Source organism: Corvus kubaryi, unplaced genomic scaffold (genome assembly GCF_017639235.1).
Source record: "Corvus kubaryi isolate FWS band 111438036 unplaced genomic scaffold, C.kubaryi_AGA036_p1.0 37367, whole genome shotgun sequence".
Classification (NCBI taxonomy): Eukaryota; Metazoa; Chordata; class Aves; order Passeriformes; family Corvidae; genus Corvus; species Corvus kubaryi.
In genome coordinates, this window is record NW_024581119.1 from 2,533,166 (window position 1) to 2,545,561 (window position 12,396).

Here is a 12,396-nt window from a genome sequence, read left to right on the forward strand (position 1 = left end):
TGGGATTCCCGTGCCTCTGTCCTGGGCTGGCTGGTGACACTGGGATTTCTGTGCCTCTGCCCTGACGTTGTCCCCTTCCTCCCTGCCCTGCTCCAGGGCAGAACGCCTGCATCACCAAGCCCTGCAGCCTGCTCTGCCTGCCCAGGTCCAACAACGGCCACAGCTGCAAGTGCCCCGAGGGGGTGGCCAGCACGGTGCTGCCCAGCGGGGAGCTCAGGTGTGACTGTCCCCACGGCTACGCCATGAAGAACAACACGTGCATAAAGGAAGGTAAAGCCCTGCTTGGCTCTTGCTGCTGCCCAGGGCTGAGGTGGTTTCTGCCGTCACAAGAGGCCGGTGGGATCTGTCCTCTGTCGGGGAGGAGAGTGGCTCATTTCTGGAAGCACAGCCTCATGCCAGCTCGTTTCTGTTGTCCCTCCTGCCCCAGAGAACACGTGCCTGCCCAACCAGTACAGGTGCTCCAATGGGAACTGCATCAACAGCATCTGGCAGTGTGACAACGACAACGACTGCGGGGACATGAGCGACGAGAAGAACTGCCGTGAGTGTCCTGCCTTGGTGGCACTGGCCTGGCCACATTCAGGTGTCTGCTGGGGTGGCATCTCACCCGAGCTGATGGTCCACACTCCTTTCACAGTCAGGGAGAGCAAGAGGCGCTCTGGGGGTGGAACTCAGCTCCTTTGGTAGATTCCCAAAGCAAACTGGATGAGTTTTGTCCCAATCCCCTTAACCAGATGAGGCATCAGTGTCTAAAGTTTGGTGAGACTGATGCCAACTGTCTCTTGCACTAATTGTCTTCTGAAGCTAATTGAGGGCACAGCCAATGAGGAAAAGAGAGCAGATAGTGCTGACATGGGCCTCTTGTTGAGATAATAAATCAAGTTCACACATTAAAGATGGAGGTCACCTTTTTGTGCAAAGTTGGGGACAGCCAATGCGTGCAGGAGGGGCAGATGTTCCACAGCCTTGGAAGGGTTTGGATTAGTGCACTGTGGAAAAAGGACTGGATTTGAAGTTAGGAATCCCTGGAGGACCAGGAGAGAGGCTGTTTATGCCCATTTTGTACCAGAGTCCAAGTTTGAGTTCGCTGTCTGACTCCAGGTGTGGGAAGGCATCTGTGGGTACCCATTCCTCAGAGAGATGTCACCAGCTTGGCACAGAGCTCCTGCCTTGGATAGCAGCACTCATGCCCAGCTTCTCCCCTGTTTTGGCTGCCCTGTCCCATCCCACCACCTGAGGTTTCAATCACCTTTGTGGGGAGTAGATGGCTCTACAACCTTGGCTTCTTGCTCCCTGCCTTGGAAGTGGACATCAGGGGCTTCATTCCCGATCCCCAGACAGAAAACTGACCCCTGTCTGCTCTGCTTTACACGGAGTGCCTAAAAATGGCATTAAAATACAAGAGCAGTAATTCAGCTTGCACTGGCAGGAGTCTGTCCCTGTCCCTCCACCTCCCTGCACTCAGTACACACCCTCAGGCAACAGAACCCATCTTCTACCACCACCACCTCCTCCTCCTCCTCTCTCCATCAGCCACCACCGTGTGTGACACCGAGACCCAGTTCCGCTGCCAGGGCTCGGGGACCTGCATCCCTCTGTCCTACAAATGTGACCTGGAGGACGACTGTGGGGACAACAGCGACGAAAGTCACTGTGGTGAGTGCCCCCACTCAGACCTGCTCCCCTGTGCTGCTCAGAGCTGCTGCTCCTCTGGGTGCTGCTCAGAGGTGGCGTAGGGCAAGATCCTCCTGTTTATCCAGGCTGCCTCCTCCTCACTGACTGGGGACTGGGAAGTGGGGACAGGACCAGCATTTACAGGGTATTTGGGAATTAGGGACAGGACCATGGCGTACTGGGAAATGAGGGACAGGAGAAGAGAGCGAGGCCGTGCGCTGGTTCTTCCCCTCGCCCTGTTCCATCTGGGAGGCTTCCATGCCATCATTATCCAGCTTTCCTGCTCTGCTCCTTGGGTATTCCCACAGCCTGAAGCCCGATATTTTGTTTGCAGAGGCTCACCAGTGCAGGAACGATGAGTTCAGCTGCAGCTCAGGGATGTGCATCCGTCTGTCCTGGATGTGTGACGGGGACAACGACTGCAGGGACTGGTCAGACGAAGCGAACTGCACTGGTGAGTGCTGGGGTGTGACCAAGAACCTCCTGCTGCAGCCACTTTTTACCTCCGGCCTGGCAGACACTGGCCAGCATCTTGTGCCTCAGTTTCCTGGCTTGTTAGAGCACCTTGGGGTGATGTGATGCTCCAAACCCAAGGGTTTCTTCCCCCCAGTGCCTTAGGGCTCGCTGGCAATTTGCTGACAGCTCTGAGATGCTCACACAGTGATCCAGTTTTGCTTTTTACCTGCAAGACTGCACCCACAGGCAAAGCTCTGTGGAATGGGAAGTGGTTCTGTGGCTGCTGAGCAGCCAAAGGACTCTCCTGGCAAAAAGGGCTCCCGTGTTGCAGGGCACTGACAGCATTTCACAGCTTTCACTCTGTGTCCTTGCCATTCGTTTGGTGCAGGAAACAGACACGTTCTTTGCAGCTTCTCCACAAGTAATTGCTCTCAAGAAGAGGCAGATTTAGTTTGGGAAGTTTAGTTTGGCAATTTTAGTCCTCTTCTGGCAGCCTCATTGCTCTGTGGGCTCAAAAACCTGAAGAGGGTGTCCTAAGCAGGGAGTCCCACATGGAAGACCCACTCTTGCCTTTCTTACAACTCATATTAAAGCAGCCTGGCTGGCAGAAATAACCTTGTTCCTGCTCTGTGCCTCCTGTGCAGCAAGGCCTGTGAGCCCCAGTGTGTGTTTGGAGCTGAAAGCCACAACACTCAGCCCTCCTCACCACCACAGCGATGCTCCTCAGCAGCCTCCTGAGGTTAACACCCACACAGAGCCTTTTTCTCTTTAGAAAAGCCAACAGATAGCAGCGTATTGGTCTTTTCCACTAAAAATAATCAAGCAAAAATATCGACCAAGCCCAAAACCTAAATACTTGCAAGAGAAGAGACTTCTCAGAGTAGGCAGAGCATCAGCCCATCCGTGAAAGACACAAGGTTGTATTTTTCAAGCCATATGTGGGATATTTCAAAATAAAAGCAGTGTTTTCCACGGTGTGGGCAGAGATCCATGGGGAGCCTGTAGGGACCAGGACAGCCCCTGGGAATGCTGGCAGCAGCTTGGCTCTGGCAGTCTGGAGCCTTTGGGACAGAGAGCAGCACCAGCTGCTGTCCTGGGGCTCTGGCACGGGGATTTAGGAGATCGCTCTCAGGTCCCTGAGCTCCTCTTTGCTCACCCCTGTGGCATTTGCTGTGCCTGGAGCACCCAGGGCTGTAGCCTGGTGGATCCTGGTCATTAGTATTCCATGAGCGTGGCTTTCTAAGAAGGTTTAATTTATATTGGTATCACTTATCTCCCATATGAGTTTCTCCAGAGAGAATTACCACAGGAAAGGAACCTACTGCAAAAAGCGTGTCGGGTTTGTAAAGCCTGAAGTTGGAATTATCTAAGAGGATCACAGTTATTTGAGGAACATTCCGTCTGACTTCACCAGGCTGCAATTATTGCTCTTATCTAAAATAATTACATTTCACGCTGAATACCTAATAGAATATTACTGCCACCAGATTGTACTGTTTCGAAATATCTGCGAGTGCATGTCACTCTCCGACCTAAAACTCAGGATCATGCCATTTAATTAAGTTGAACATTGCTTTTCCCAATAATTCTGAACGCTCCCCTGCTTGAGGAGCAGGATTTGTCTCTAAAGTGACAGCACAAACCAGGCTGCAACCCAGATACCCCACAGGCAGATATTTCCCTGACAGGAGCCTAAGGAAAACCCCCAGGGAGAATTGTATTTCTTGTTTGCTTTGGCAACATGGAAGAGCCTTGTTTGCCTTAATTAAAAGCTCTCTCTGTCTCTGTCCTGCCCTGCACGGGGGACCCTGCAGCTCCGCCAAGCCTTGCTTGATCTCTGTGACACTTCTCACCATCTCTGGCACGATGCCGCCGCTGCCACCTTTGCACACACACCCCAAGGACTGAGATCAAAGGGAGACAGGCTGCTGACTTTGGGGAGAGCTTTGGGAGATCTCTGCCCTCCGAAAGCCATCCCCGAGGCACAGCAGGCTCGTGAGCAAGACTGGCATGGAGAGGGAAAGACCATGGGGTCCATGGGGTGTTGCTCGTGCTGGGACCCGCTGTGGTGGGAGATCCTGGTGCAGGGGAAGGAGCAGGGTGTGGTGGTGTGGCCTGACTCACTTTCAGCTCAGCAGGGCCATGCTGACACCCCACACTCAGGTGTCCCCCTGCTCTGGTTTCAGCAGTTTATCACACCTGTGAGGCCTCCAGCTTCCAGTGCCACAACGGCCACTGCATCCCGCAGCGCTGGGCCTGCGACGGCGACGCCGACTGCCAGGACGGCTCTGATGAGGACCCTGCCAACTGTGGTAACGTGTCCTGTGTGTGGGGAGGACTCTGCCACGGGTGGGAGGGATTTCTGCACACCCACTGAGCTAAAGCAGCTACAAATTCATGGCACAGCCCCCACCCCTCCAAAAGCCGGCACAGCGCAAAGGCAACCATGGCTTTTTGTAGCTAATTAACAAAACCCTGAAAACCACACAACATCCACCCAATTCTGGATTTCAGAGAAGAAGTGCAATGGCTTCCAGTGCCCCAATGGCACCTGCATCCCAACCAGCAAACACTGTGACGGCATCAACGACTGCTCCGACGCCTCGGATGAGCAGCACTGTGGTGGGTACCGGGGCCAGGGGGAGCTGCTGGGGCCCAGAAGCGAGGGCTGACAGCATTTCTGGTCTGCCCAAGCCTGTCCCACTGGGAGTAAAGCCCTGGGAGATAATGGGAAAGCCTTAGTGTGCAGTAGTCACAAGCCCCCTGTGAAATTGGCGGGTCAGCAAAAGGCACAGACTGAGACAGACTGGGAGGACATTGCCAGGGACCTGACCAAACCCTTCCTGTGCCTGTGCCCACCCTGAGGGGTTATTTGGGGGGGGGGGGGCAGCCTGTGCAGGGACACAGATCAAACCATTTGTCTTGGGAACTTTCCCTAAGTCCCTAAAATCCGCCCGCTGCGCTCAGGCGTGCGCAGATCCCAGGGGCTGACGCTGCTGTGTGCAAGGACAGCAGAGGTGCCACCCCCTGTCCTCCCCACCCCTGCAGAGCCCCTGTGCACCCGCTACATGGATTTCGTGTGCAAGAACCGGCAGCAGTGCTTGTTCCACTCCATGGTGTGCGACGGCATCATCCAGTGCCGAGACGGCTCGGACGAAGATGCCAACTACGCTGGGTGCTGTAAGTGTCACCCTGGGCACCTCTGCTGAGGGATGGGTGGGCACAGAATGAAACCAGAGGCGTGGAGAGAACCAATAATATCATGTGTTCCACTACCAGAGAGCTGCCAGCTCTCCTAAGGGGTGGCTCTAGACCGCGATGCTCTGCTCAGAAATCTGAGATTGCCCCGAGTGTGCTCCTTCCTGCTCAAGCTTTCCTGAAGCCCTTGATCTTTACACCAAACCTCTCCATGGCCCTTAATCTTTACACCAAACCTCTCCCTGCAGCCCAGGACCCCGAGTTCCACCGGACCTGTGACCAGTTCAGCTTCCAGTGCCAGAATGGGGTGTGCATCAGCCTGGTGTGGAAGTGTGACGGGATGGATGACTGCGGCGACTACTCCGACGAAGCAAACTGTGGTGAGCAGCACCCCCAGCGCCTCTTGCCACTGCAGCTCCAGCTTCCTTTGGATTTCAGGAGCATGGAGTCCTGTCTCCCTCACGTTTTCACTTGTGTGCATTATGTGTGTGAGTGCAGCTTTCTCTGGGCACATCACAGCGTGTCCTACCTGGACATCAGTGTCATTTCCCTCGTACTGCAGGCAGGTAAAGTGAAGCACGCTGAAAACCTGGCACATCTTGTGCTTGACTGACTCTTCTGTGACCATGTTTACTGCACAGACTCCCAGCCCTGAGCAGACAGGCAGTTTTCAGCCAAACCCAATATTTACCACTGTTCCCTGGGTGGCTGTAGGAGCTGTACCCAGCCAGGCGAGGCAGCTGCAGCCTCATTTCGGAGTTGCAGGGTTTGCTCCTCTATTTCTGCCATGCTCTGGTGAATTCTGCTCTGATTTTGAGATCAGGGGTGGTGTCTGGCCACGAAGGACACAGACAAAGCAGTGGTGGCAACAGAGTGAGGACTGGGAGGAATGGGAATGCTGGGGATGAAGAGAAAGGAATGTGCTTGTGCTGCTCAGGGCGATGCTCTCACCTCTCAGCTGTGCTGAGGGCTGCTGAGGTGACCCTGTGGCTCATGGGACTCTCCTCTCCCTGCCAGAAAACCCAACAGAAGCCCCAAACTGCTCCCGGTACTACCAGTTCCAGTGTGGCAATGGGCACTGCATCCCCAACCGGTGGAAGTGCGACGAGGAGAACGACTGTGGGGACTGGTCTGATGAGAAGGACTGTGAGGGTAAGGACGCAGTGCTGAGGCTGAGACACGGACATGATGGGGACCAGGACATGCTGAAGGATCACTCTGCCTTCCCACAGCCCCTGTGGCTCCAAAAATGCCCCATAAGTGGGCACTCTCATGCATGTTTTTACCCTGTATTTCTGGGTACCCTGATTACAGACACAATGCAGATGAAAGCACCGGGCTTGTGATGCCTCACCTGCTCCCCACTTCCCTCTGGGTCAGCAGGGAGCAGGCAGAGCTTACACAGGAGCAGGGCCCTCAGGTCAGCTCTCCCTGGTGTATTTTTAGGGTCTCCAGTTCATCCCATTACCACGCTGATCCCACCGACGTGCCTTCCCAACCATTTCCGCTGCAACAGCGGCGCCTGCATCATGAACAGCTGGGTGTGTGACGGCTACAAGGACTGCACGGATGGCTCTGACGAGGAGGCCTGTCCCACCTCCAGTAAGCTTCCCCCTCCCTCACCCCTTCCCTTTTCCCACATCACATCTGCAAGGCATTCTGGCCTTTCAGAGCCTTGCCAGGTTGCGGGGTTAATTTACGCATGGTGTAAAATGTCCTCCGGCCCTGGGGTCACCGTCCTGCCACCAACTGGGACACTGCTCCAGCGGCGTGGGCAGGACATTCCCTGCAAAGCAGAAGCTTTCCCAGCCCTCTGCAGTCAGGAGAGAGGATGGCTGAGGCGTCATCCTCTCCACCTGCTGGATGGAAGGAGATTGCCATCTAGTGGAGTCGGGACCCGGGCACCGCGCTCGGTCCCCGCTGCTGCCGGTGCCAGCCCGGCCGTGCCTCCGGTGCTTTCCTCCCTCTCTGTGTGCAGGACCCAACGTGACAGCCACGTCCCCAGCGCTGCCGGAGCGCTGCAGCCGCTTCGAGTTCGAGTGCCAGCAGCTGCGCAAGTGCATTCCCAACTGGAAGCGGTGTGACGGAGTGAGGGACTGCCAGGACGGCACGGATGAGAGGAACTGCCGTAAGTGTGGGCAAGGGACTGGGTCCCACCTGGATCCTTCCCTTGGGAGGTTCCTTGTGAGGGCGGGGAAGCCTCTGAGGAGGCTTTGATTGCTGGTGAAATCCTTGCAGGAAAAAAAATCCTTTACAGAAACCAGAAATCCTTTACAGAAAAAAAAAAAGAACAAAAAGCCCAAGTGGTGCTATTCCCATTAGAGGTCCAATTGTTGCTTTTCCTGGGATAAGCACCAGGTTCTTCTGAAGATACAGCCAGAAGGAGACACCCCAATATCTGACACGTCAGCCTGAGCTCCATCCCTGACACGCAGCCACCTGCAAACATTCCAGTGCTGCTGAGGGAACTTCCCTGCCTCAAGCCCTGAACTGTTCTGCCTTTTTCAGCTACTCAGAGCAGCCTGTCATGCCCCAGTGGTTTCAGATGTGAGGATGGGGAGGCCTGCCTCATGCTGACAGAGCGCTGTGATGGATATCTGGACTGCTCAGACAGCAGTGATGAGAGGAACTGCACAGGTAAGCAGCAGCCCTCTCCCATCCCTCACTCCCTGCTCCCTGGCAGCACACGGAGGAGCTCTCCTGGATTTGTGACCTTTCCCTCCCAACATCCCTGATTTATCTGCCTCTGTTCAGTTGTCCAAGCTACCTCCTCACGCATTTATCACAAACTTCCCAGCAGCTTCTACATTGACAATTTGTCTTCCTCAGAAGACAGCACCTCAGACACAGAAAAAAAAAAAAATCATTTTCGGACGTATAGGAGCAAAGGTGTCTATTTTACATGGCCCACAGGTGAAGCAAGAGTCTCCTGCTCTGCCCTCCTTTGCAAGGTGACCCTGGGGATGTGGCACGTGCCCTGCTGCCATCCCTGGTTGTGCCACGCTGGCCCTTGGTGGCCCTGTGGGGGCAGCGGGACAGAGCCTGCCCTGGGCTGTAACAGCGATCGATCGCTGCCTCCGGCCACCCATGAGCTTCAGCTGCTCCCCCACTGAACTGCTGGGGGGGCCGAGCATCAATCAGGTTTAGTTCTTTAATTAAATATTGATTGGGAGAGGGCAGCAGGTTCAGGGGAGGGGGAAGGCATTGCTGAGATGCACGGCTCAGCTGCTACGCCAAGGGAAAACCATCTCTTTTCCCTTGGAAAAATTGTCTTGCCCTGCCTGTCCATGGACCCACGTGCCTGCTGGGTTGAATTCCAGCTGTTCAGGGAAAACACAGCAGCAGCAGTTTGCCTCTGCTCTGCTCGGTTTCTGTTCAGCACCAAAGCTGAGCACCCCAGCAGAGCCGAGCCACAACACTGGGATTTGGGCTCCAACATGTGGAGAGAGAGAGAGGTGGGAATGGCCTGGTGGGAGCAGGGCACGGATTTGGGGCATTCCAGATCAGCACCTCCTGTCCCCAGCACTGCCAGGGCTGGCTTCCATGGTGCTTTTATCCCCTAAGAGCCTCTGTGAAGGTCAGGCAGTGATTCAGCCTCAGAGCTCGCGTCAAGGCGAGCCCCAGACTTGAACTGCCAGCCTTTGCTTGGGTCCTGCTGCTGAACACGAGATGAGATAAGGAAAAACACGCAAAGAATGGCCCTGGAGGGTGACAGGGACAGCACGGACTGATCACACCCAGGAGAAGGGTGACACCGAGCAGTTCGTACACACACACACTTCCAAAACTCCCAGTATTTCATCAACAGCCACACTTTATCTTTCCTCAGGGGAAAGGAGATGCTTGCCTGACGCAGCATAAAGACATTTTGAGTGGAACTAAGAGCACCAGGGGTAAATTCCTGCTCTGAACTGCCCTCTGTGAGCGCAGTCTTCTCCAGTGATAAATTAAACATCTCATTTAAATGGTGCAGACACTCTTTCAGCCAGTGCTGTTCCTACCTCCCCTGTTGTTCGTGTTACAACCAGAACTGCTGTTTCTCTCCTGGGCACAGGGTTTGTTTCCCTGCAGTAAATTAACTTTTCCCATTGCCTGCTCAGATGACACAATCGTGTACAAAGTCCAGAACCTCCAGTGGACGGCTGATTTCTCTGGTGATGTCACCCTGACGTGGGCTCGGCCAAAAAGGATGTCCTCAACCTCCTGTGTCTACAACATCTACTACAGGTACACCATCCCTCACCTGCTGTTGTAGCAGGTAAAGAGGGCAAGCGTGAGCACAGGTGTGCCTGTATTTACTGCAGAGAACTGCACAGAATCAGGCCTGAAACACTCAGAGCTCCTTAATCAAGTTCTGCTCAGAAAATCTCATATTTGGTAGCAAAAGAGACACAGGTGTACCAAGAGGGCATTTGTGACAAACTGTGTTGGTTTTCTCCCTGATTATTTACTCAAACAGTAAAGTTGTTAAAGTCTTTTTTTTTCTCCACTTGGGCCTCGTCTTTGTGGGACCATTAACAGCCAGAACAAAGATAACAAATTTGAGCACAGCAGTTGTATAAAGCTCAGGGGCTTATAAGTCACCAAGCCATGGTTAATTCAGGCTTTCCAACAGCATCTTTTCAAGATTGGTGGTGTGGCTTTACCAAAAAGAAAAACGAGCAGCAACCTTTTAAAATGGTTCCATTTTTCTGGCACAATCTGTGTGTTCTGTGCTACAAAAGCCCATCCTGACGGGAGGGGTGTGGCTCTCTCGCGCAGGATGGTCGGTGAGAGCATCTGGAAGATCTTGGAGACCCACAGCAACAAGACCAACAGCGTTTTGAAAGTCCTCAAGCCCGACTGCACCTACCAGGTGAAAGTGCAGGTGCAGTGTCTGAGCCGGGTCTACAACACCAACGACTTCATCACGCTGCGGGCGCCCGAAGGATGTAAGCAGAGCTGCTACTCCCAGCAGTGCCCTGGCAGATTGCTGCTGCTTTGGGCTAAAAAGTAGAGATATCCCTGCTATGAGCAAAAAGGGTCTTTCCATAAGCTTGGGAATTGTGCTGGATGGGGAGAAAGGGCCATCCACCCCTTTTGTCCCGATTTTTCAGCGTGCTTTTCCCCGCATGTTCTGCGCACACCGCTGCGACTGGCACCAATATTTCTCTTTCTCACTAATAATTCTCTGTTTCTCTAGTACCAGATGCTCCCCTCAACCTTCAGCTGTCCCTGAAGAAAGAAGCTGAGGGTGTGGTGATGGGCTGGTGGAGTCCCCCCGTGAATGCCCACGGCCTCATCCGGGAATTCATCGTGAGTGCCGCTGCCCGTTGGGCCTGAGCCCAGCTCAGTGGGGTGGGGACAGCAGCACGGGCTGGCTTGCCAGCACACAGCCAGCTGCAGAGAGGGTGGGCCTGGAGTGGGACATTTTGGGGAGGAAATCTGCTGGGAGCATTGGGCAAGTTGGGAGAAGCAATGCTGCAGGGCTCCACAGCCCTGGAGTTCTTCATTTCTCCCTTTCTGAGCTGCCGTGCTTCTTTCTGCCAATATTTTGTCCCAGAGGCACCTGCTGACCTGTGGTATTTTTGAGCCCTCACGCCTTGTTTTGGTGCTCCTAGGTGGAATACAGCAGCAGCGGATCCAAGGAGTGGTCATCCCTCAGAACCACCAAGAACTACACGGAGATCAGGAACCTGCAGGTCAACACTCTCTACACAGTCCGAGTGAGTGTTTCCAAAGCTCTCTCTAAGTGAGCTCTCATTACTGAGTGGCCCAAGTCCTGCACAGCCAAGAACTTGCTAAAAAACCATCTTGTTAAAGCCCTGCCCTTTATGCCAACCCACACCAGGGGCTTGGCATTTGCACTGCCAATGTCTACAGTTCCAAGGCCCTTGACTTGCTCCTTTGTCCCAGAAGGCCAGGCTGGATGACAAAGTCCTCCCTGCTAATTGCCCATTCCAATGTCACTGGATTGCACTGGATGTGGGCCAGAGATAAATTTGGTCCTTGGTGTATCAGAGGGAAAAGGAGCAGATCTGCCTGTGGGGAATGTCTGCACAGGGGAGAGGCTGGGTAATTATAGACAGAAGTAATAAGAATAGGAAATGAAAGCCTGCACAGCGAGCCCTGGGAAATGTGTGCTCTGCCATTGTCCAGCCTCCCGAGTTCTTGGGGAAGTTCACAGCGAGGTGGGCTAAAGCCCCTGCTCCACATCAGTGTTATTCCCACAGCTGGTTGGATCTGTCCTCTCATGGCGTTCCTTCCCAATATAATCCATTCCCAAATAAATCTTTGGAAGCAGATTCAGTGCTTGCATGGACTTCCCTGGCATGGTTTAGGGCCCATGGAGTCCCAAGCTCCTTATCTCGATGGACTCCTCAAAGATCTCATAAGAGAGCAGTTATCTGCAGTGAAGCTGCAGCTCCCTCCTCTTAGATTCCTTTAATTGACTTTAAGCAGTCGGCTTTAGCTCTGCATTAAGCATTTTATTGCTGAGTAATTAAGCTATTGTTTGCTTCCAAGTCCTTTTCCCAGGAGCCCTGCCAGGTCCATAACCTTGCTCTAACCTCCCGCTCTGTTTGCACTGTACGGTGTTGCTCATATTCCCTCACCCTCTCGTTTCCAAAGGTTGCTGCAGTAACCAGTCGAGGGGTGGGAAATTGGAGTGAATCCAAATCCATAACCACCATCAAAGGCAAAGGTAAATATTGCTGTTTCGGTCAACTCAGACAAGGTAACAAAAATCAGAGTATCAGCCTGAAGTATCAGCATCCACAGCCACCTCCCTGTCCTTTATTCTCCCTGCTGAGCCTTTCACACTGTTCAACAGCTTTGCCCTTAAAAGTGGCCTGTAAAAAGTGACTTTTTCAGTCAACCTGAGCTGCCTCAGAGTTTGGTGGCGCATCTGGAGGGGTCACTGACTCCTCTGAGCTCTGTGGCTCAGAGGATGGATGTGCTGCCCTGGAAGTGGGCGAGGAGCCTGTCCCCTCTCTCCCAGGCTGCAGACAGGTTCCCTCAGACTTGTGTAGGCCACAGGATGGACAAGAAATTACCAACTCCATCACTCTCACCCTAAAAGGATGCTGG

The 12,396-nt window shown here is 53.8% G+C and overlaps 2 protein-coding genes across 8 annotated transcripts in view; one reads left to right on the forward strand and one right to left on the reverse strand.

Annotated features, from left to right (window-relative positions):
- SORL1 (sortilin related receptor 1) overlaps nucleotides 1–12,396 on the forward strand; it is a 46,408-nt gene that overhangs the window by 23,560 nt on the left and 10,452 nt on the right. For 2 of the 3 annotated variants that reach the window (XM_042034420.1, XM_042034419.1), the window contains exons 22-38: nucleotides 97–270; nucleotides 428–541; nucleotides 1,534–1,656; nucleotides 2,009–2,128; nucleotides 4,317–4,442; nucleotides 4,645–4,752; nucleotides 5,179–5,310; nucleotides 5,577–5,708; nucleotides 6,346–6,480; nucleotides 6,775–6,930; nucleotides 7,307–7,456; nucleotides 7,837–7,965; nucleotides 9,429–9,555; nucleotides 10,090–10,259; nucleotides 10,511–10,623; nucleotides 10,929–11,033; nucleotides 11,938–12,010. In XM_042034420.1, the coding sequence (XP_041890354.1) occupies nucleotides 97–270; nucleotides 428–541; nucleotides 1,534–1,656; nucleotides 2,009–2,128; nucleotides 4,317–4,442; nucleotides 4,645–4,752; nucleotides 5,179–5,310; nucleotides 5,577–5,708; nucleotides 6,346–6,480; nucleotides 6,775–6,930; nucleotides 7,307–7,456; nucleotides 7,837–7,965; nucleotides 9,429–9,555; nucleotides 10,090–10,259; nucleotides 10,511–10,623; nucleotides 10,929–11,033; nucleotides 11,938–12,010 (2,187 nt within the window). The remainder of the gene's footprint in view (nucleotides 1–96; nucleotides 271–427; nucleotides 542–1,533; nucleotides 1,657–2,008; nucleotides 2,129–4,316; nucleotides 4,443–4,644; nucleotides 4,753–5,178; nucleotides 5,311–5,576; nucleotides 5,709–6,345; nucleotides 6,481–6,774; nucleotides 6,931–7,306; nucleotides 7,457–7,836; nucleotides 7,966–9,428; nucleotides 9,556–10,089; nucleotides 10,260–10,510; nucleotides 10,624–10,928; nucleotides 11,034–11,937; nucleotides 12,011–12,396) is intronic. The other variant, XM_042034421.1, reaches the window with a different exon arrangement.
- Nucleotides 1–12,396, reverse strand: part of LOC121667599 — a 95,015-nt gene that overhangs the window by 17,720 nt on the left and 64,899 nt on the right. The window lies entirely within an intron of this gene.